This window comes from Lagenorhynchus albirostris, chromosome 5 (genome assembly GCF_949774975.1).
Source record: "Lagenorhynchus albirostris chromosome 5, mLagAlb1.1, whole genome shotgun sequence".
In the NCBI taxonomy this organism is placed as follows: Eukaryota; Metazoa; Chordata; class Mammalia; order Artiodactyla; family Delphinidae; genus Lagenorhynchus; species Lagenorhynchus albirostris.
In genome coordinates this window covers 62,409,064-62,433,125 of record NC_083099.1, presented here as the reverse complement: position 1 = coordinate 62,433,125, position 24,062 = coordinate 62,409,064, and the positions used below count along the sequence as shown (strand labels likewise).

Genomic DNA, 24,062 nt, shown 5'->3' with positions numbered 1-24,062 from the left:
TTGTTCTTCTTTCTCTAATTGCTTTAGGTGCAAGGGTAGGTTGTTTATTCGAGATGTTTCCTGTTTCTTAAGGTAGGATTGTATTGCTGTAAACTTCCCTCTTATAACTGCTTTTGCTGCATCCCATAGATTTTGGGTCGTCGTGTCTCCATTGTCATTTATTTCTAGGTATTTTTTTATTTCCTCTTTGATTTCTTCAGTGAGCACGTCGTTATTAAGTAGTGTATTGTTTAGCCTCCATGTGTTTGTATTTTTTACAGATCTTTTCCTGTAATTGATATCTAGTCTCATAGCGTTGTGGTCAGAAAAGATACTTGATACAATTTCAATTTTCTTAAATTTACCAAGGCTTGATTTGTGACCCAAGATATGATCTATCCTGGAGAATGTTCCATGAGCACTTGAGAAAAATGTGTATTCTGTTGCTTTTTGATGGAATGTCCTATAAATATCAGTTAAGTTCATCTTGTTTAATGTATCATTTAAAGCTTGTTTTTCCTTATTTATTTTCATTTTGGATGATCTGTCCATTGGTGAAAGTGGGATGTTAAAGTCCCCTACTATGAATGTGTTACTGTCGATTTCCCCTTTTATGGCTGTTAGTATTTGCCTTATGTATTCAGGTGATCCTATGTTAGGTGCATAAATATTTACAATTGTTATATCTTCTTGGATTGATCCCTTGATCATTATGTAGTGTCCTTCTTTGTCTCTTGTAATAGTCTTTATTTTAAAGTCTATTTTGTCTGGTGAGAATTGCTACTCCAGCTTTCTTTTGGTTTCCATTTGCATGGAATATCTTTTTCCATCTGCTTACTTTCAGTCTGTATGTGTCTCTAGGTCTGAAGTGGGTCTCTTGTAGACAGCAAATACATGGGTCTTGTTTTTGTATCCATTCAGCCAATCCGTGTCTTTTGGTGGGAGCATTTAGTCCATTTACATTTAAGGTAATTATCGATATGTATGTTTCTATTCACATTTTCTTAATTGTTTTGGGTTTGTTATTGTAGGTCTTTTCCTTCTCTTGTGTTTCTTGCCTAGAGAAGATCCTTTAGCAGTTGTTGTAGAGCTGGTTTGGTGGTGCTGAACTCTCTCAGCTTTTGCTTATCTGTAAAGGTTTTAATTTCTCCATCAAATCTGAATGAGATCCTTGCTGGGTAGAGTAATCTTGGTTGCAGGTTTTTCTCCTTCATCACTTTAAATATGTCCTGCCACTCCCTTCTGGCTTGCAGAGTTTCTGCTGAAAGATCAGCTGTTAATCTTACGGGGATTCCCTTGTGTGTTATTTGTTGTTTTTCCCTTGCTGCTTTTAATATGTTTTCTTTGTATTTAATTTTTGATAGTTTGATTAATATGTGTCTTGGCTTATTTCTCCTTGGATTTATCCTGTATGGGACTCTCTGTGCTTCCTGGACTTGATTAACTATTTCCTTTCCCATTTTAGGGAAGTTTTCAACTATAATCTCTTCAAATATTTTCTCAGTCCCTTTCTTTTTCTCTTCTTCTTCTGGAACCCCTATAATTCGAATGTTGATGCATTTAATGTTGTTCCAGAAGTCTCTGAGACTGTCCTCAGTTCTTTTCATTCTTTTTTCTTTACTCTGCTCTGCAGTAATTATTTCCACTATTTTATCTTCCAGGTTACTTATCCATTCTTCTGCCTCAGTTATTCTGCTATTGATCCCATCTAGAGTATTTTTAACTTCATTTATTGTGTTGTTCATCGTTGCTTGTTTCATCTTTAGTTCTTCTAGGTCCTTGTTAAATGTTTCTTGCATTTTGTCTATTCTATTTCCAAGATTTTGGATCATGTTTACTATCATTATTCTGAATACTTTTTCAGGTAGACTGCCTATTTCCTCTTCATTTGTTAGGTCTGGTGGGTTTTTATCTTGCTCCTTCATCTGCTGTGTGTTTTTCTGTTTTCTCATTTTGCTTAACTTACTGTGTTTGGGGTCTCCTTTTTGCAGGCTGCAGGTTCATAGTTTCCATTGTTTTTGGTGTCTGTCCCCAGTGGCTAAGGTTGGTTCAGTGGGTTGTGTAGGCTTCCTGGTGGAGGGGACTAGTTAGTGCCTGAGTTCTGGTGGATGAGGCTGGATCTTGTCTTTCTGGTGGGCAGGTCCACGTCTGGTGGTGTGTTTTGGGATGTCTGTGGACTTATTATGATTTTGGGCAGCCTCTCTGCTAATGGGTGGGTTTGTGTTCCTGCCTTGCTAGTTTTTTGGCATAGGATGTCCAGCACTGTAGCTTGCTGGTCGTTGAGTGAAGCTGGGTGCTGGTGTTGAGATGGAGATCTCTCGGAGATTTTCGCCGTTTGATATTATGTGGAGCTGGGAGGTCTCTTGTGGACCAGCGTCCAGAAGTTGGCTCTCCCACCTCAGAGGCACAGCACTGACTTCTGGCTGCAGCACCAAGAGCCTTTCATCCACAGGGCTCAGAATAAAAGGGAGGAAAAGTAGAAAGAAAGAATTGGTCAAAGAAGAAAGAAAGGAAGGAATTAAGGAAGAAAGGAGGTCAGGAGGGAGGGAGGAAGGAAGGAGGGAAGGAAGGAAAAAGAGAAAGAAAGAAGATAAAGTAAAATAAAATAATATAAAATATGAAAAAGTTATTAAAATAAAAAAATAATTAAGGATAAAAAACAAAAACGGACGGATAGAACCGTAGGACAAATGGTGGAAGCAAAGCTATACAGACAAAATCTCACAGAGAAGCATACACATACACATTCACAAAAAGAGGAAAAGGGGAAGAAATCATAAATCTTGCTCTCAAAGTCCACCTCCTCAATTTGGGATGATTCGTTGTGTATTCAGGTATTCCACAGATGCAGGGTACATCAGGTTGATTGTGGAGCTTTAATCCGCTGCTCCTGAGGCTGCTGGGAGAGATTTCCCTTTCTCTTCTTTGTTCTCACAGCTCCCAGGGTCTCAGCTTTGGATTTGGCCCCGGCTCTGCGTGTAGGTCGCCGGAGGGCGTGTGTTCTTTGCTCAGACAGGACGGGGTTAAAGGAGCTGCTGATTCGGGGATTCTGGCTCAGGCCGGGGTTGGGGGGGTAGTGCGGGGCATGGAGTGCGGGGCAAGCCTGCGGCGGCAGAGGCCACTGTGACGTTGCAGCAGCCTGAGGCACGCCGTGCGTTCTCCCGGGGAAGTTGTCCCTGGATCCCGGGAACCTGGCAGTGGCGAGCTGCACAGGCTCCCCGGAAGGGGGGTGTGGATAGTGACCTGTGCTTGCACACAGGCGTCTTGGTGGCGGCAGCAGCAGCAGCCTTAGCGTCTCATGCCCGTTTCTGCGGTCCGCGCTTTTAGCCGTGGCTCGCGCCCGTCTCTGGAGCTCCTTTAAGCAGCGCTCTTAATCCCCTCTTTTGGGAGGTCTGAGGTCTTCTGCCAGCGTTCAGTAGGTGTTCTGTAGGAGTTGTTCCACGTGTAGATGTATTTCTGGTGTATTTGTGGGGAGGAAGGTGATCTCCGTGTCTTACTCTTCAGCCATCTTCCCGGAAGCACCCGCTTAGAGATCTTTTTTAGTGTAGGCATTCACAGCCCTGTTTTTGCTGTATCCTGTAAGTTTTAGTGTTGTCTTAGTTAGCTTGATCTGCCAAAACAGAATCCCGTACATCAGGTGGCTTAAACAACGGAAATTAATTTTCTCACAGTCTGGGGGCTAGAAGTTTAAGATCAACGTGCCAGCATGGTCGGTTTCTGGTGAGAACTTTATTAGCTTGTAGACTGCCACCTTGCTGTGTCTTCATATGGCAGGTAGAGCAAGAGCAAGCTCTCTGGTATCTGTTATGAGGACACTAATCCCATCATGAAGGCCCTACCTCAGCCTCCTCTAAATCTAATTACCTCCTAAGGCCCCATCCCCAAATACATCCCATTAGGGGTTAAGACTTCAACATATGAATCTTCGGGGGACACAGTTCAGTTCATAGCAGGTATGTTATATTTTTGTCTTCATTCATCGCAAAGTACTTCCAAATTTTCCTTGCGATTTCTTCTTTGACCCATTGGTTATTTAGGAGTGTGTTAATTCCACATATTTGTGAATTTTACAAATGTATTATTGACTTGTAATTTTATTCCATTGTTGTCAGAACCTACTGTTTATAATTTCAGTTTTGAAATTTTCAGTTTGGAAATTTATTGAGACTTGTTTTGTGGCTGAACATATGGTCTATCCTGGATAATGTTACACGTGCACTTGAGAAGACTGTATTCTGTTGAGTGGCATGTTCTGTAGGTGTCTGTTAGGTCTAGTTTGTTTATAGTATTCAGGTCTCTCCATCTTTGCTGGTAATCTAATTTTATCCATTATTACAAATGAGGTATTGAAGTCTCCCAGCTATTACTGAGTCATTTATTTTTCCCTTAAGTTCTGTCAATTTTTACTTCATATATTTTGGGTTTCTACTGTTAGAAGCATATATGTTTGTAATTGTTATATCTTCTTCATGGATATCAAGATTTTTTTTGGACCCTTTTTTCATTATATAATAGCATTCTTTGTCTCTAGTAACAAATACTGTCTTAAAGTCTACTTTGTCTTCTTGTGGCTTTCTAGATCCCAGAAATATGTTGGAGGTTTTGTAAGCCCCTATGGACATCTCACTCCTCATATTTTCCTTTTAAGATTTTTGTTTAGTCTCTATTATCCATCACCTCAGGCAGCTGCAAACTTAAACACTTGCCTGTAATTGCTTTTGACAAACGCCCCCTGGGGAAATGAATTTTGTACTTAAGCTCCCAGGCACGTCAAATACAGACATCCTTGCAACTGGGGTCTTCTAAGAAACTATTATAAGATAGGCCAGATGATGATAATTCTTTGGGAACAAGGCTTTGAAAGAGATTCAGCTCCATTCTGCTATCTCTGGTGGCTGCCAGGGAAAGTGTATTTTCATGGCTAACATATCTGGAAAGCGGGGGGGGGGTGGCACTAGGGCAAGTCAGAATGCCTCAAAGCTCACTGTTCTTATCAAGATTTATCCATTTTTCTTAAAAAAAAAAATGCTGGGGGCTTCCCTGGTGGCGCAGTGGTTGAGAGTCCGCCTGCCGATGCAGGGGACACGGGTTCGTGCCCCAGTCCGGGAAGATCCCACATGCCGCGGAGCGGCTGGGCCCGTGAGCCATGGCCACTGAGCCTGCGCGTCCGGAGCCTGTGCTCCGCAACGGGAGAGGCCACAACAGTGAGAGGCCTGCGTACTGCCAAAAAAAAAAAAAAAAAATGCTGGTTTGCAGCAAGCCTTTGGCTAGTTACCAGAGTTCTAAAAAAGTAGATTCTAACATTTTTTGCCAATTTTTTCATTGCTTTTATGAAGGACAGAACTTTTGGTGGTCTTTACTCCATTATTCTTGCTGATAGAATCCAGTGCATCACTTTTGGTAAAGGTAGGCACTGAGGCAGCAGCGACCTTCCCAAATCAGTAGTGCCAAGCTGGTCCAAGACATGATTGAGTCAGGAGGAGGCAAGTAACCCTCCTCCTAAATGGAGATACAAACAGAGATCCTAAGCAGTTCTACCTCTCAAAGGAGAAGGAAGGAGGGCAGGGAACCATTTTCTTTGAGCATCTGCATACTAGGTGCATCTACTATCTATTTAAGCCTCACTACAACCTTTATGATGTATAGCAAGTATTATCCTCATTTTACAAATGAGGAAACTGAAATGAAGGCGGTGAAATGCCACATGCCACAAAGCTTCAAGTGACATACCTAGGATTCAGACCTGAAAAGGCCATTCCCTTTCTACCATATTTTTATTTATTGAGTTGTCTCTGTGTGACCACTACATGTAATCATGCTTTCTCATTTAATCATCACTCAACTCTTCGAGGTTGATTTTATTACCCTCATTTTACAGAAGAGGAAACTGAGGCTGAGAGATTAGGCCTCTTGCCCAGGTTATAGTGTAAATAGGACAGAGTCAGTCCTGTTGGGCTCCTTCACCCTTACCTTCAGAGTGTGCAGTGCTTCCTCAGTAGGCCTACGATTGTCACGCCTCCTGCTCACTCGCCTCTGGGGACCAACCTATGCTGTTCCCCATATAAGGAGCCCTTGTCTGGTATCTGAAGTCCTAGAGTGACCAAGGTCAAAAGAAATCCCCTTGGCTACCCATGTCGCTGTCTAGTAGAAAGAGCACTACATTAGGAATTCTGGCTTAACCACTGAATTTGGCTCTCTGAAAACTTGTGCCTCTTAGAGCCTCAGTTTTCTCATCTATAATTGGCCTTCAAAATGGGATAACCAGGGAAGAAAATATCTGCATTTTACTTTCTCTCTTCTTTTGTTAGTGTATCTTATAATGAATAATAGTTGTTCATGTATATAATTTGGGTATATACGTTCAGCTGTTTACTGATGGGTTGCCTAATCGTAGATCACTGGTCTATGAAGTGAGGGGTTTGACTGCAGTGTGTTCCAGTACCAATATTCTGTCAAATTTACCAAAAAGGCCTCTTAGGTTTCGGTTGAAAATTTGGCAATGTTAACTCTTTGGCTACTGTTAACCTTGATATCTTTGGTTATCTTTCCCTTCAAGTCTTTTCCCTGGTTGTAATTTCTTCAGCCAGAGATGCTCTCTACTTCTCTACAGTGCTGTAGTGCTTGTAGTTTTTGGAATTGAGTGCTGTGTGTCACTGGTTTCAGGAAGTGGCCTGTGGAACTGGCAGAGTAGGCAGAGTAGTTGCCATTTTTCAGCAGGCAGGATGGGGCCCCATCTTGCTTTCTTTGCAGTGAACCATAACTGGAGCAAACTGCAAAGCCCTGACTTATCTTTATGACCATGGAAATCTGGGCCAAACTATTCTCAATTCTTTTTTACCCTGAGATGCCAAACACTATGTACAACAATCTAGACCTAAGAGTCTCTGGGTTAGTAAAGATGTTTAACTCTGCAAAAGAAACTAAAGAACCCCAGGCAATACTCATCACTGCTCACTTCTTTTTATGATAAACACCTGAGATCTGTTCCTGCAGCTGAGGAGGCCCTGCCCACCTTCCCTGCCCAGGGTTCCAGATTCCTCATTGGAATGTACACACAGTGCTCTTACTTACCTTATTTATGATCCCTTTCCCCATTTTTTAAAAAATAAATACTGTTCCTCACACCATCTTGGAAAGAGTTGTAGTTATTTACTAAAGATGGTAAAATAGGGCTTCTCTGGTGGCGCAGTGGTTAAGAATCCACCTGCCAATGCAGGGTCACGGGTTCGAGCCCTGGTCTGGGAAGATCCCACATGCCACAGGGCAACTAAGCCCGTGTGCCACAACTACTGAGCCCGCATGTCACAACTACTGAAGCCGTATGCATAGAGCCCATGGTCCAGAACAAGAGAAGCCACCGCAATAAGCCCGCGCACTGCAACGAAGAGTAGCCCCTGCTCGCCGCAACTAGAGAAAGCCAGTGCGTAGCAACGAAGACCCAACACAGTCAAAAATAAAAGAAATTTTTTTGAAAAGAAAGATAAAAAAAATTTTTTCTAAAGACAAATGGTAAAATAGCTGTCATAATCACAGTCACAGTCCTCACTAGTAGGGCATCTGATAAAATTGATAGGATCAGTTCAGTTAAATGCAGTAAAACACCATTCAGTGTGCTATGAAGAAAGGAAAGATACTACCAGTTCATTGGACACACTACCAATTGTAAAATGCATCCTGATTTCAGATATTAAAATGGGAAAAAATGTCTTTGGAAACTACCATTTTTCATAGATTCTAACTCTTAAGTGGAAGAGCAAAAACTAGAGAGACTAGGAATACCAGTGGATGGCTGAGAGTCTTACAGAGTGCAGAAATATGGGAGCCAAAGGAAAACTCCAAGATGTAGCAGCTGGCAGGGTCTGAATATCTTCTAAAATAAATTATTTTACCAGAATGTTGCTGGAATCAGTCCTTATTATCATTGAAGAAGTTGAAAGGGCTAGTTGCCTGTTGCCTAAAGAGACAGGATGAGTGAATACATGTTTAAATTTCTTTAATTCAAGTAGATAAGTGCCTACTATGTGTAAGGAGTTGTGGTACCTAAAATTAATGTATCTTTTTAAAATTTGTAGTTTTTAAGAATAACTTAATTTCTTCCCTAAAATTAACTAGTCACATTTTAGCAGTAAATAAACTTACTCAATTTAGTGGTAGTTCTAGCAACATCAGTTCTTGCAGAAAAATAAAAGTCACCCAACTCCTACATGTAGACATATTTTCAAAAGCAGTTGCAAAAGTCTTCCAGACTATTACTGAATTCTTATCTAATGAGCATTTTTCTCAGACATGTGGATCTTCATCTTCACAGATGACTTTTTTGAAAAAGTTTTTTGGCCGTGCCAAGCAGCATGTGGGATCCTGGGATCCTAGTTCCCTGACCAGGGATTGAACCCGTGCCCCCTGCAGTGGAAGCACAAAATCTTAACCGCTGGATCACCGGGGAAGTCCCTATATGGATGATCCATAGGTGTTTCCACAAGCTGTCCAGAAGTTAAAGAAGCATACCATTCCCTGTGGGAAAAGAAGCGATGTTCTGTAGCTTTTTGACTCTTGGCCAAAGAACCTAATTCTGTACATTACTTCTGTCTTTGCCTTGGCCATTTTCAAGCAATAATTATAGATCTGATTATTTATTGAGAAGAGTGAACTGTTCTGAAGGAGTAAAATATGGATCTGAGTGAAGGAAGTTAGCTCCTAGAGCATTTTCCAGGAATTTTCTGACTTTACCAACCTGTGACAGTTTTGATACTCAGAAACATTGATTTCACTTACTTTTCTTAGCTTACTTCCCCCCAGCCCCCCCAAGTATATAATACTCTTAAATAATGTGGTAGAAAATCTTATTTGGGTGGACTTCTTTTTTTTTTTAAGTTTTTTTTTTTGATGTGGACCACTTTTAAAGTCTTTATTGAACTTGCTACAACACTGCCTCTGTTTTATGTTTTTTGGTGTTTTGGCTGCGAGGCATGTGGCATCCCAGCTCCCCGACCAGGGATTGAACTCGCACCCCCCTGCATTGGAAGACGAATTCTCAGCCACTGGACTGCCAGGGAAGTCCCTCGGGTGGACTTTTTTTTTTTTTTTTTGAGGTACGCGGGCCTCTCACTATTGTGGCCTCCTGTTGCGGAGTACAGGCTCTGGACGCGTAGGCTTAGCGGCCATGGCTCACGGGCCCAGCCGCTCCGCAGCATGTGGGATCCTCCCGGAGCGGGGCACGAACCCGTGTCCCCTGTATCGGCAGGCAGACTCTCAACCACTGCGCCACTAGGGAAGCCCCCTTGGGTGGACTTTTGATCAGACTTTCTTTGCTTTTATTTTTAACTTCCCTAAATTATAAATGTTTATTTTGTAGGTATCATAGCTGCAAATGTTTTTGTATTTTGTTTGTGGAGAGTACCTTCTCTACAGCGGACGATGATCAGATATTTCACATCCAGTCCAGCCTCAAGTAAGTCTAACTTGTGTGATTTTATTTTGAGGTAGAGGTAAAATGGAAGAAATATGCTTTATGGTAATTGAAGTGCTATAAAAAAGATGATTTACTTGTCAATAATTGTAAGCAAAATCTGGAGGATAGGCTGTAAACTCTTGGAGGACAGGAACCTCATTTCTCTTACAGCTGTGTTAAGGCACCTAAAATGTACTTTGCACATAATAGATAATCTAAATATTTTTTAGTGATTTAAGATCTGTGATCACTACAAGTTTACTCTTTGAAGAGACTATTATATACAATTTTATTTCTTTAATTGAAATAATTTACAAATTCTTTTTTCTAACTAACTTTTTCTATAGGACAAGTTGCTTTCATTGACCTGAGAATCTTTATTGGTTGCTTACTAAGTAGAAAATCTCTGAGATTTAAGATAGCATTTTTCAAGTGGTAAAAAGCTGTCTTAAACCATCTTATCCAATCTTTTAACTAGCTCTGGTTTGTTTCTCATGTTTGTGTCATAATAATAATGAAAAAATCTAAAATGGATCATTTTTACTGGCTGTGTGTTCCACAATTACAAGACTTTTTCTTTCTCTTGTAGAGGTCCTTTGTTCTCCAATGTTGCTGTCAACGTTCAGTCATTTCTCCTTGTTTCACATGGCAGCAAATATGTACGTCTTGTGGAGCTTCTCCTCCAGCATAGTGAACATTCTTGGTCAAGAGCAGTTCATGGCAGTGTACTTATCTGCAGGTAACAAGCTTTCATCTCAGGCCCTTTCAGAGTATAAGTGTTCTCCCCTATCTGGAGAAGGGACAAAGGGAATGATTATAGCCGTATTCTATATTCCGTAAGTGCTCAGTACATATTTGTTTCTCAGATTGTATATAGAGAAGGATACAAACTGGTGTAGTGTTTAAGCATGTCATTTTTATCTCCCTAGGCCTTGGTTTCTTCAGCTCAGGCCCATCATTTTATAGATTAGTGGTTCCCAGACTTCCGGGCTGCCTCAATCATCTGGATCTGTGTTAAATAACCTTAACGCTCATTTCCCAAGTGCGTTCAGTTTTCAGAAAACTTTCGATTAGCTATCCAATAAGATTGTCAAGAATTAGTTCATTCTTTGTTGCAAGCATATATTAGCATGGAACCACTCGAGTCATCCTGGAGGTAGCATCATTTCCTTATTTCACTAGTAAATGATAGTGCAGGATTCCCGGTTCCTAGATGCTGCTAAATTGGCAGTTAGTTGATTATATTTTACTTATCTCAAAAAAATTTTTTTTTACTTTGTTTGCAAAATGTACTTAATTCAAACCATAAAGTGTAAAAATTTATTCCTAAAATCCCTTCATTTAAAAACAGTATAGCTGGCAGATATATGTAGTGAAAAGACACTGAGCTTGGAGATGGAAGACCTAGGTTCAGATTCTGTTTCTGCTTACCAGCTGTGTGATGTTGCAGAAAAGACTATATATACTCTCTGAGGATAAAACTGCTTACTCTCATGACATGGGGTTGTAGAAGGGATAAAATAAAAGCACCTACCACAAGGCCCAGAGTGGGTACTTAATCAGTGTTAATTAAATACTCACATGCATCTAGTCCTCAAAACAGAAGCTGAGCAGTATCTTTGGCCTAATAAGTTAAGTGTGTAGTTCTTTCCCCTAGCACTAATGTTGTTGTAGGTACAAAGGGTCTGTTTCAAGTGCCATTAATTCCTGCTCTATAGAAAGTTGCTTTTTAAAGTTAGCCATACTCAGTTCAGATGACATTGGTGCCAAAGGGACCTGTAAAGGATCATCTAGTCTAGATCTGCAACACATTCATTTGGCAAGCTGGGTAAAATATAGACTCCCTGGTCCCACTCCAGAGGTTCTGATTTAGTGTTTAGAGTGCAGTCCAGAGAATTCCCAGACAGTTGGTGAGCTTGGGAACTAGTCTTTCTTCATACAGTGTAGTTGAGGAAAATGATAACTACAAGGTAAAGTGAATGACCCTCTGTTACTCAGTAAGTGGTACAGTGGGTCAGACTTTGCTTTCCCTGTAATATATCTGAAGCAACAGGCAGGATAAGTATCTATGCCTGCACCTTGTAGTGACCTGGGTAGAAACCCAACATTGTTAGTCTCTGTGGGGTGGAGGTCAGAAATGGAAGCCATTTTTATACCTCACTAAAATTACTGAAATGTGATTTATTTCTTAGGTGTTATTTCCAATTTTGTTAGTTATGTGTGTAAAGTTGCCACAGGAAGATATGGACCATCACTTGGTGCAGTAAGTATTTCTAACTAAAATTTTTTGCTTCATTTTGAAATAATTTTAGAATTACAAGAAAGTTGCAAAATTAGTACAAAGGGTTCCTATATACCCTTAACCCTACTATTAACTACAGAACCACAGTACAACTATCAATGCCAAAATATTAATATTTAAACAATACTATTAACTAATCGACATCTAATTTAGAATTTATACATTTGTAAAGCCTTATAAATTTCAGGTTATAGCTTTTAACCATTGGTCATTTATATATACTTAACTGGCACAGCGTGTATATCATGAGGAGTACTCAAAATAGTGGGTATGCAATCCCCATAAACTGGAGAGCCTAATCTAGCATTGGAAAAGTCTAAGTAATTAGAGATTTGAATCTGATACTGTGTCCTCCTCTTTCGTCAATATTTGAGTGCTATGCAGATTAGACTACTAGGCACTGTACTTACTAGAGGCTGAGGATACATCCAGTGAGTAAGATGTCAAAATTCCTGCCCTCAGTTATTTCTGGATGATTTTTAAAAATTACAATTGTGTTTTCTTTTGAGTTTAATGACAGATTTCTAGGCACATGGAAATCTTTACATAATGTTTCTTTAAAAACTACACATTCAATTTTTGCATAGTTACATACACTTAAATGTATTCAATGCACTTAAATGTATTCAAATAGAGAATTTCACATTTAAAGAAACTATAAGAAGTTTCAATTTTGGAAAAGAATCCTTATGTAAAATAACCATTCCATAATTTGTGTGTTCCTCAGATTTGTGTCTACTTAATTTTCCCAATGAGGCCTGTATCTTGTCTTATGACCTTTATGCTTTCTTAACTTAATCCCGCCCCCCCTATTTTTTCTTCGTGGAATGTTTGTTTTCTATATAAAATTTGATGTCAGTATAATTTATATATCTCAAATTCTACCTCATTTGCCAACTAAGCACCTGTTTTGTGAAGGCAGTGAAGACCACTAGGATGACTCAGAAATGGTCTCTGACTTTCAAGTTTAGTTTAGTTGGGGAGAAAACATTATACACATCTAATGTACAGTGAAAGGGCTCAGTAGTCTCTAGAGGACATTGGGGGTTCTGAGGGTGGGAAGACTTTTCTCATTACTTCGGAGGATCTGGGAAGGCATTTTGATGTGCCCTCAGACAAGTGGTATTCCCAATTTACAGATAGGAAACTGAAGTTCATGAATAGAGTGTGGCAGCATGGCATTTGGAATTAGACTGAGTTTGAATCCCAGCTCTGCCACTTACTCATGATTTCCAGGACTTATTACTTAACCTCTCTGAACCTGCTTCCCCATATAAAATGGGGGTAACAAACCTATTTCTCATTTGCAATGCAAGTGTGTTTAGAGTGCTAAGCATAGTAAGGAACATGTAGTAAGAAAGGTGGAAATGGTGGTTTCTATTCAGTCATCAAAATCCTATAGAGCCATGGCAGGATAAAATTATTAGCCCCAAATACTTTCATTCATTCTTGGTTAAAATGAAGGAAAACTAAATCACCAGGTATATGGTATTTTTAATGAGAAATCTGGAGAAAAAAATACTGTTGACAAAATTGTGATAGAAAATGTAAAGTATTGGTCTTACTGCCTTTGAAAGATGAAGATTGTTAAAGAATATTTGTCCATTAACAGTGGCACAAAGGAGCAAGAATACTGACTAGATTTTGGTAAGGGTTTTGTTTAGTTAGAGCTCTGCATATTCTGAATCTCATTTAAAAATGGAACTTCTTACTAGTTATTGGTTATTATTATATTCATTCCCTGTGCTATACAGTATGACCTTGTTGTTTATCCTGTATATAATAGTTTGCCTCTGCTAATCCCCAAAGTCCCATTCCTTCCCTCCCCTACCCTGCCTTCCCCTTGGCAACCACAAGTCTGTTCTCTGTATCTGTAAGTCTGTTTTTGTTTCATAGATATGTTGATCTGTATCATATTTTAGATTCCATATATAAGTTATATCATATGATATTTGTCTTTCTCCTTCTTAGTATGGTAATTGCTAGGTCCATCCATGTTGCTGCAAATGGCATTATTTCATTCTTTTTGATGGCTGAGTAATATTCGTGTGTGTGTGTGTGTGTGTGTGTGTGTGTGTATACACACATTTTTATCCATTCCCCTGTTGATGGACATTTAGGTTGTTTCCATGTCTTGACTGTTGTAAATAGTGCTGTTATGAACATAGTGGTGCATGTACCTTTTCGAATTAGTTTTGTCTGGGTGTGTGCCAAAGAGTGGGATTGCTGGATCATATGGCAACTCTATTTTTAGTTTTTTGAGGAACCTCCATACTGTTTTCCATAGTGACTGCAGCAGTCTACATTCTCACCAACAGTATAAGAGGATTCCCTTTTCTCCACACCCTCTCCAGCATTTGTTATTTGTAGACTTTTTAATGTTGGCCTTTATGACCGGTGTGAGGTGGTACCTCATTGTAGTTTTGATTTGCATTTCTCTAATAATTAGCAATGTTGAGCATCTTTTCATGTGTCTATTGGCCATTTGTATTTCTCCTTTGAAGAAAAGTCTATTTAGGTCTTCTGCCCATTTTTCAATTGGGTTTTTTTGTTGTTGTTATTGAATTGTATGAGCCGTTTGTATATTTTGGAAATTAAGCCCTCGTCGGTCGCATCATTTGCAAATATTTTCTCCCATTCCTTAGGTTGTCTTGTCATTTTGTTTATGGTTTCCTTTGCTCTGCAAAAGCTTGTAAGTTTGATTAGGTCCCATTTGTTTATTTTTGTTTTTATTTTTGTTGCCTTGGGAGCCTGACCTAAGAAAACATTGGTACAATTTATGTTAGAGAATGTTTTACCTATGATCTCTTCTAGGAGTTTTATCATATAATATCTTTTGTTTAAGTCTTTAAGTCATTTTGAGTTTATTTCTGTGCATGGTGTGAGGGTGTGTTCTAACTTTATTGATTTACGTGCAGCTGTCCAACTTGCCCAGCACCACTTGCTGAAGAGACTATCCTTTTCCCATGTTATATTCTTGCCTCCTTTGTTGAAGATTGACTGTAGGTGTGTGGGGTTTTTTCTGGGCTTCCTGTTTTGTTCCATTGAGCTGTATGTCTCTTTTTGTGCCAGTACTACACTGTTTAGATTTCTGTAGCTTTGTAGTACTGTCTGAAGTCTGGGAGGGTTATGCCTCCTGCTTTGTTCTTTTTCCTCAGGATTGCTTTGGCAATTCTGGGTCTTTTATGGTTGTATGTAAATTTTAGGATGATTTGTTCAAGTTCTGTGAAAAATGTCATGGGTAATTTGATAGGGATCGAATTAAATCTGTAGATTGTTTTGAGTAGTATTGCCATTTTAACAGTATTAATTCTTCCAATCCAAGAACATGGGATATCTTTCCATTTCTTTGAATCATCTTTAATTTCCTCTCTTAATGTTTTGTAGTTCTCAGTATGTAAGTCTTTCACCTCCTTGGTGAGGTTTATTCCTAAGTCCTTTATTTATTTTTTTATGTAATTTTAAAAGGGATTGTTTCCCTTTCTGATATTTCATTGTTATTGTAAAGAAATGCAACCAATTTCTGTATGTTAATCTTGTATCCTGCTACATTGCTGAATTCGTTTATCAGTTCTAGTAGTTTTTGTGTGGAGTCTTTAGGGTTTTCTATATATAGTATGTCATCTACATATAATGACAGTTTTACCTCTTCCCTGCCAATTTGAATACCTTTTATTTCTTGTCTGATTGCTGAGGCTAGGACTTCCAATACTATGTTGAAGAGAAGTGGTGAGAGTGGACATCCTTGTCTTGTTCCAGATTTTAGCAGGAATGCTTTCAGCTTTTCACCATTGAGTATTATATTGGCTGTGGGTTTGTCATAAATACCTTTTATTATGTTGAGATATGTTCCCTCTGTACTCATTTTTGTAAGGTTTTTTTTTTTATCACAAATGGGTGTTTAATTTTATCAAATGCTTTTTCTGCATCTATTGAGATAGTAATGTGGTTTTTGTCCTTCCTTTTTTTGTGGTGGTGTAATCACATTGGTTGATTTGTGTATGTTAAACCATCCTTGTGACCCTAGGATGAATCCAGTTTGGTCATGGTGTATGACCTTTTTTATGTGTTGTTGGATTCAGTTTGCTAATATTTTGTTGAGAATTTTTGTGTCTGTATTCAGCAAAGATATTGGCCTGTAATTTTCTTTTTTGGTAGTGTCTTTGTCTGGTTTTGGTATCAGGGTGGCTTTATAGCATGTCTTTGGGAGTGTTCTTTGCTCTTAAGTCTTTTGGAAGAGTTTGAGAGGGAGCAGTACAAGTTCTTCTTTGTATGTTTAGTAGAATTACCCAGTGAAGCCATCTGGTCCTGGACTTCTCTCTGCAGGGAGTTTTCTTAGTTACAGATTCTATTTCGTGTCTAGTGATCTGTTCAAGTTATCTATTTTTTCTTGATTCAGGTTAGGTGGGCTGTATGTTTCTAAAAAGTTGTCCATTTCTTCTGGATTGTCAAGTTTGTTGGCATATAATCATTCATAGTATTCTCTTATGGTTTTTTGTATTTCTGTGGTATCAGTTGTGATTTCTCCTCTTTCATATTTTGTTTATTTAGGTCTTCTTTCCTTTCTTCTTGGTGAACCTGGCCAGAGGTTTGTCAATTGTTTACCCTTTAAAAGAACCAGCTCTTGATTTTATTGGGTTTTGTCCTATTGTTTTTTTTAATCTTTGTTTTATTTCCTCTCTGATCTTTAATGTCTCCTTCCTTCTGCTGACTAGGTTTTTGTTCTTTTTCTAATTCTTTTAGGTGATGGGTTAGATTTGAGATTATTTGAGATTTTTCTTATATCTTAAAGAAGGCCTGGGGACTTCCCTGGTGGCGCAGTGGTTGAGAGTCCGCCTGCCGATACAGGGGACACGGGTTTGTGCCCTGGTCCGGGAAGATCCCACATGCTGCGGAGCGGCTGGGCCCGTGAGCCATGGCCACTGAGCCTGTGTGTCCGGAGCCTGTGCTCCACAACAGGAGAGGCCACAACAGTGAGAGGCCCGTGTACCGCAAAAAAAAAAAAAAGAAGAAGGCCTGTATTGCTATGAACTTCCCTCTAAGGACTGCTTTTACTGCATCCCATAGATTTTGTATGGTTATGTTTGTAAATAGTTTATCATAGGCTGAATTTGCTCACCAACGTTATGATAACCTGCTTGCTGTAACTTCATTGATTTAACTCATCACTGGTCTAACTTGTACATAAACTGAATTCTTGTGCTTAGGAAAGTATCTTCAGTCTCTTACAAGGTTGCAAGTGAAATAAAATGATCACTAGTGCAGATTCATTTGGAATTCCATTTTGATTTATCTATAGTGTTCTGGAGTGTTTCTCTTTGTATAACTTTTTAGTGGCTGCTCTGGGTACTACAGTCTATATATCACTTACCACAGCCTACTGGTGGTATCATTTTACCAGTTTGAGTGAAGTGAGCCTTACCTTGCTTTTTGTCCGCATACCTTCCCCAAATTATAATCATCTTAAATATTTCCTCTACATACATTTAAAATATCACTGTTGTAATTTTTGCTTCAGCCATTAAACGTAAGTTAGAAAATTCCAAGAGAGAAGGACAGTCTATTGTATTTACACTCAATTTTTACTTTTTCCATTGTTCTTTCTTTCTGATGTTCCAAGATTTCCTTCTTATATCATTTCATTGTTTAGAAAACTTCTCTTAGCCATTCCTTTAGCCACTAGCCAGTTAGGTCTGCTGGTGACAGATTCTCGATTTTTTTTTCTTTTTTCATTTTTTTTCTACCCTTCATTTCTGAAGGATATTCTCATTGGATATAAAATTCCAGGCTGACAGTTCTTTCAGCAGTTGAAAAATGTGCCACTTTTTTTGGCCTCCGTAGTCTCTGAAGAGAAATTCTTTGTTGTTCAAATAGCTTTTCCCCTATAGGTAAGGTGTCATTTCTCTTACTACTTTCTAGACTTTTTCCATTGTCTTTAGTTTCAGAAGTTTGACTATATGTCTTGTCATGGATATCTGTGTTTATCTTGTTTGTGGTTCACTTGGTTTCTTGAATCTATAGGTTTATGTCTTTTGGGAAATGTTCAGCCATTTCTTCAGATACTTTTTCAGCCTCACCCTTTTTCTTTTCTCCTTCTGGGACTCTGATGACATGATGTTAGATAGTTTGTTATTTCATGGGTCCCTGAAACTCCATTAACTTTTTTTAAAGTCTGTTTTTTCTCTGTTGTTCAGATTGGGTAATTGCTATTCTGTCTCAAGGTAACTGATTATTTTCTGTCCTTTCCATTCTGCTTGAGCCATTCAGTATTTTTATTTAGGTTATTGTATTTTTCATTCTAAAGTTTACATTGTTCTTGATATCTCCTATTTCTTTGAGCCTTTCTATTTCTTTGCTGTTTTTTACTTATTTCAAGCATGTTTGTAATTGCTTGTTGAACCACTTTTATGATGGCTGTTTTAAAATGCTTGTTAGATAATTCTAACATCTGTGTCATCTTGATGTTGGTATCTATTAATTGTCTTTTCTCATTCAAGTTGAGATTTTTCTGGTTCTTGGTATGATGAGTGGTTTTTATTTTATTTATTTATTTGGCCACGCCTCACAGCTTGCAGGATCTTAGTTCCCTGACTAGGGATCAAACCTCGGCCATGACATTGAAAGTGCCGAGTCCTAACCGCTGGACTACCAGGGAATTCCCTGACGAGTGATTTTTTAAATGAAACCTGGACATTTCAGACATTATGTTATGAGACTTTAATCTTAATTAAATCTACTGTTTAGCAGGCTGCCTCTGACAGTGCTGTGATTGCTACTGCCAGGTGAGTGAGGCAGTCCAGGTTCCCCAGTCTCCTTTGACACTGCGGGGGAAGAGCTCTTGTTGCTGCAGGGCGGGGAGTTTGGGCTCCCCAGGAGACCTTTACTGATACAGCCCTGGCTAGGAGGAGGAAGAGTGCCTTATTACTGCTGCCTGTGTGACCCCCACTGACACCACCCTGTCAGGGACAGTGGGACACCTCATTACAGTCTGTAAGGCTGGAAGTCCAGGCTCTCCACTCAGCTTTTGCTGATGGAGATGGGGCCACAGTTGTTTCTGTGGTGTTTGGCTGGAGTAAAGTGGTTATTGTCTAAAAGTTTGTGTCTTGCTAGGCTACGCTTTCTTAGTCCTTTGGCTAGAGAGAGCATTTTTTGGTACAGGCCTATTATGTCCGAGTTCATTGGTGTTTCTAGGTTGTGAGCTTCTCCAGAGCCCAGTCTGAGCAGCATGAGGCCAAAAGAAAACCCAGGGAACTCACCACTGTGTCATTCCTTGGGTCCTAAGGTTCCTAGCTGGGCTGCTTTCCTTTCTCAGTCTTTTAGAGTCATCTTATATTTGTTTTACATACAATGCCCAGGGTTTTTAGCTGTATGTAGCTTGTAGAAGCAGAAGGCCTCTTAGAGCAAATTCATTTAAAATTCATAGTGTAAAAAAAAATTTTTTTATATGATAGATACATGAAGGTTATATATTAATAAAGAAAAGTACTTAATGAAAATTGTTTACTTATGAAATAAATAAAAATATATGTGCATATTGATTACAAGTTCATAACCAGTGTACATAAACAAATTATTAGTGGAGAATAAAAGATCTTTACCTCTAATCAAAGAAGCAGACCTCTAGGGTCTACATGGGTTTGGGTTCATGAGTCCCTGAAATTATATCTAAAATATGTATGAATTTTTCTGAGGAGGAAGGGTTCATTTTTATTATATTCTTAAAAGCCTCCTACTAGGAAGGGTGAAAATAATCATGGGGTATGCCAAACATTTGTCTAAAAAGCAAGTTGCAACTTATTCAGACACATAAATATATTTAAATCTATGTAGATATAGGGCACTTTGAGAAAACTTTAGAAGGATAATGGAACTGCCTCCTATCTTTAAAATAATATGATAAGTACAATAAATTATAGTCAAACAGAAACTGACTTTATATACACTACCAAATGTAAAATAGGTAGCTAGTGGGAAGGAGCTGCGTAGCACAGGGAGATCAGCTCAGTGCTTTGTGTCCACCTAGAGGGGTGGGATAGAGAGGGTGGGAGGGAGACGCAAGAGGGAGGAGATATGGGGATGTATGTATATGTATAGTGGATTCACTTTGTTATACAGCAGAAACTAACACACCATTGTAAAGCAATTATACTCTAATAAAGATGTTAAAAAATAAATAAAAATAAAGTCAGAGGAAAAATGAAATTAAAATAAAATTTAATAACAAAAAAACTGACTTTACATAGAAATGCACAGCTAATGAGAATTTTCTTTAATATTTAAATTTCTGTAATGAGTGCTTTAGATGGAGATAATAATCTATTTACCATATGATCTGGCCATTTCACTCCTAGGTGTTTACCCAAGAGAAATGAAAGAACACAAAGCGTTGTACACAAATGTTCACAGCTTTTTTTGTAACAGCCAAAACTAGAAAAAACTCAAATGTCCATCAGGTGAATGAATATACATATTATGGTATAACCATACAATGGAATATTATTCACCCATGTAAGGGAATAAATTATTGATACAACCACATGGGTGAATTACAAAATAACTATACAGAGTAAAGGAAGCCAGACAACAACAAAAAGGAGTATATGCTGTATTATTCCATTAATATAAAACTCAAAGTGAATCTATCTTAACAGAAAGTAGAGAAGTTGTAGCCTAGGAATGGGAGAGGAGCAGGAGGGACGCACTGCAGAGGAGCACCGGGGAACTTTTGGGGATGATGAACTTTTGGGCCACACTCATAATCTTGAGTGTGACCATGGTTTCATAGGTATTTATGTGTCAAAACTTAATTATAAACTTTAAACGTGCAGTTTTTTGTGTGTCACTTATATTTCAGTAAACCCAACTTGCTTTTATTTTTTATGTTTAAAGATTTGGGAGTCCTTTGTACTATTCCTGCAAACTTTTCTGTAAGATTTAAATTATTTCAAAATAGGATGTTAAAAAAACACCTAAGAGAAAAATTTCTAAAAGATGCACCTATAATTGACTCTGATTGTCCTTATAATTAAAAGGAAAGGTCCCTACTTTTTTATATTAAAAAGGCTATTTCTGGAAAATAGCATCTACCTCTCTTAATTGCCAACTGTTTAGGGTCTTCTGTGTGAAGAGTTGCTTCAGAATAAAGGATTATCTTACATTTTAGGAATTACTAAAACTTTTAAGAGTTATGAGTCCCAGGCATCCCTGAAGTCCGCAACCCTTTAATATATAGTTGCCAGTCAGCCTAAACAGGGAAACCAGCTCACGCTGCATTCCTAGGAATGGGTTGGGGAAGCTACACGGTGGAAGGACAGCATTAATATTCCTAAGGAGAACCTAAGACATGAGTTCAGGCAAGTGGACAAAGACAACCCAGGGCTTAGGCTAAAAAAATGAAAGAACAAGGAAACAAAGTCAACTACATATTAAAAGGGATAGGCTGGGTGTTGGAGATACATGTTAATTTTGCAGTGGAGGTCAGGAGTCAGAATTCTGTATTCTCTACTTAAGATCAACTGTCTGCTATTGTATATTTACCAAACTGGCTCCTATGTAAGTCTGCAATAGTAACACACGAGGTTCTTCAGAAATCCTGACTTCCCTTCACAGGGCCGTTGCTGCCTTGTGAAGACACACACACATGCACACACAGCCTCCGTAATTTGTTCACTCTTTCGCTGGTTCCCCACTCCACGTCCTTAATGTATCACAGCAGCTTTCAAGGAAGGATATCAGCACTACCTCAGAAGATGGGATTCCCCACAAAACTTGCTGGGTCATGGTTCCTCTAGGGTGCAACATGTTATACTGGCCAAATTTATATTTGTTCTGAAAGATTTGTTTTGGCTAGAACTTCAACATCTGCCACTATAATCTACCAGCATATACTGTATTTAAGCAGAGTGGATGTCAGTGTCACTGAGAATTTGAAAGTTAAAGAGTAACCCTTCACCTTTCAGGCTTTAAGATGTGCAACTTGAGTATCCTAGATTTTTAAATAAAACCTAAAAAAGTCAACTCAACAAAACCCAGAAGAAATCAAGTTGAGACCTTATTTTCTGAGAGAAAAAAACCAATAAAATTATACTTTTCCCCCAAATGAAACAAATATAATTTGGTTAGCTGAATTGAAAGAAGAGCACTGAAATCCTGTACCCTCTAAATTGCTTCTCCGTAGATGATTATATTCTCCATCTAAAGTCCTCATTACAGAAACTTAAATATTAAAGAAATTAGCTGTGCATTATTAGCTGTGCATTTCTCTGTAAAGCCAGTTTCTTTGTGACTATAACTTATTGTACTTATTATACATTAAACATATTTATGTGTCTGAATAAATTGCAACTTGCTTTTTTATTTTTTTAAATGACATTTTATTTTATTTATTTTTTGGTCGCACCATGTGGCTTGCGGGATCTTAGTTCCTCAGCCAGGGATTGAACCTGGGTCCCTGGCAGTGGAAGTGCAGAGTCCTAACCACTGGACCACCAGGGAATTCCCACAACTTGCTTTTTAGACAGATGTTTAGCCTACCCCATGCAGAGATTCTTTATTTTCACCTTTTTTAGTCAGAGGCTTTTAATGAAAATGGACCCCTTTTTTAAAAAAAGGCTGTGGAAATGGTCCAGCTTTTAGGAGACCAAGGAGACATGGCAACTAAATGCAATACGTGGGGAAAAACAGCTGCAAGTGCATTAGTGGAACAATTGATAAAACTGGAATATGTTTATAGATTAAATGAAAGTATAATATATCAGTATAAAATTTCTTGAAATTGAGAACTGTATTGTAGGATATATAAAGATATTCAAGTTCTTAGGAAATACACACTGAAGTATTTAGGGGTAAAAGGGTATGATATATGCAGCCTATGCTCAAATGGTTCAGGAAAAAAAGTATGGATATAAAGAAAAAATGATAAGTGAAATGTGGCAGAATGTTAAAAATTGGTGAATCTGGTTCAGGAGTATTTTGGAGTTTTTTTCAAAGTGAAACAGACCTAAATGTAAAACCTAAAATAAAAACTTACAGAAGAAAACAGGAAAAAACTCTTTGTGACCTTATTTTAGGCAAAGATTTCATAGTTGAGAGACCAAAAAGCACAAATTAATAAATCAGACTTCATGTAAGTTAAAAACTTATACTCTTCCAAAGACACTGTTAAAAGGCAAGATACATGCTAAAAGAAAATATTTGCATGTCAGAAGTCTGATATAGGACTTGTGTCTAGACTATATAAAGAAAAATTCAAGAAGAATGGGCAAAAGGTTTGAACAGACACTTCAAAGAAGATGTATGGATAGCAACTAAGCACATGAAAAGATGAACATCATTAGTTGTTAGGAAAATGAAAATAAAAACCACACTGAGATATCACTATAAACCTATATTACAGATTTAAAAGACTGACCATACCAAGTGTTGGTGAGGATGTGGAGGAACTGGAAATCTCATACACTGCTGGTAGGAAAGTAAAACACTAAAACCACTTTGGAAAACAGTTTGGCAGTTGCTGTGCTTCCCCATCATAACTGATTATATTTTGTTGTTTTTACTCATTTATGTCTTTCATGCCAGTCTGTAAGCTCCATTAAGGCAGGGACTGTCAATTTTGTTCCCCTTTGTATCCCCATCATCTAGCATAGTGCCTGGTAGGACTCAAGTATTTGAATGAATGATTATCATGAGATTTAATGTAAACAAGGGATTATGATCCAATTTCTCAAGTATTGTAGCATTTAGAGGAATTAGGAACATGTGTAACATTAAGAAAGTTTAGTTAAATTATCATAATTTATCCAGGAGATATTTCATAGCCATTATCAATTTAAATTATGAAGGTTATATAGCAATGTAGAAGAACACAATAGACGATAAAACTATACAGCAATTATAATTTCAATTATAACAAGAAATGGTTGACTTACTGGTCATAAGGTTTTTAAGTTTCAATTTTTATTCTCAAATACAAGGCTGTTGGGGAAAGTGCTTCTCAAGCAGGTGGATGCATGTGTATCCCTGGGAGGATGCTGTGATGGGGGGGGCGTGTCATGCAGAGCCATGGGATAAATTTGGCATGCTTTCCTGGAGCAGAACATTTGTCAAACGTTTTAAGGAAAATGTTTAGTGTTATAATGAAGCAGGATACAAATTTCACATGATTTATGGTAAAGCATTAAATTTGGGAGAAATTCCACACGTGTGGGTTTCTTTGGGCAAATTCATGCTCACTCTCTGGTTCGAGGAGTTTTGTTTTTGTTTTTTTAAATTTTCTTTCTTTATTTGGTTGTGTTGGGTGTTCATTGCTGCACGTGGGCTTTCTCTAGTTGCAGC

At 38.3% G+C, this 24,062-nt stretch overlaps 1 protein-coding gene across 2 annotated transcripts in view; it reads left to right on the top strand.

The window, feature by feature from the left end:
• PARL (presenilin associated rhomboid like) overlaps positions 1–24,062 on the top strand; it is a 64,557-nt gene that overhangs the window by 35,836 nt on the left and 4,659 nt on the right. For both annotated transcript variants that reach the window (XM_060150122.1, XM_060150121.1), the window contains exons 5-7: positions 9,332–9,427; positions 10,017–10,166; positions 11,620–11,690. In XM_060150122.1, coding sequence (XP_060006105.1) covers positions 9,332–9,427; positions 10,017–10,166; positions 11,620–11,690 — 317 coding nt within the window. The remainder of the gene's footprint in view (positions 1–9,331; positions 9,428–10,016; positions 10,167–11,619; positions 11,691–24,062) is intronic.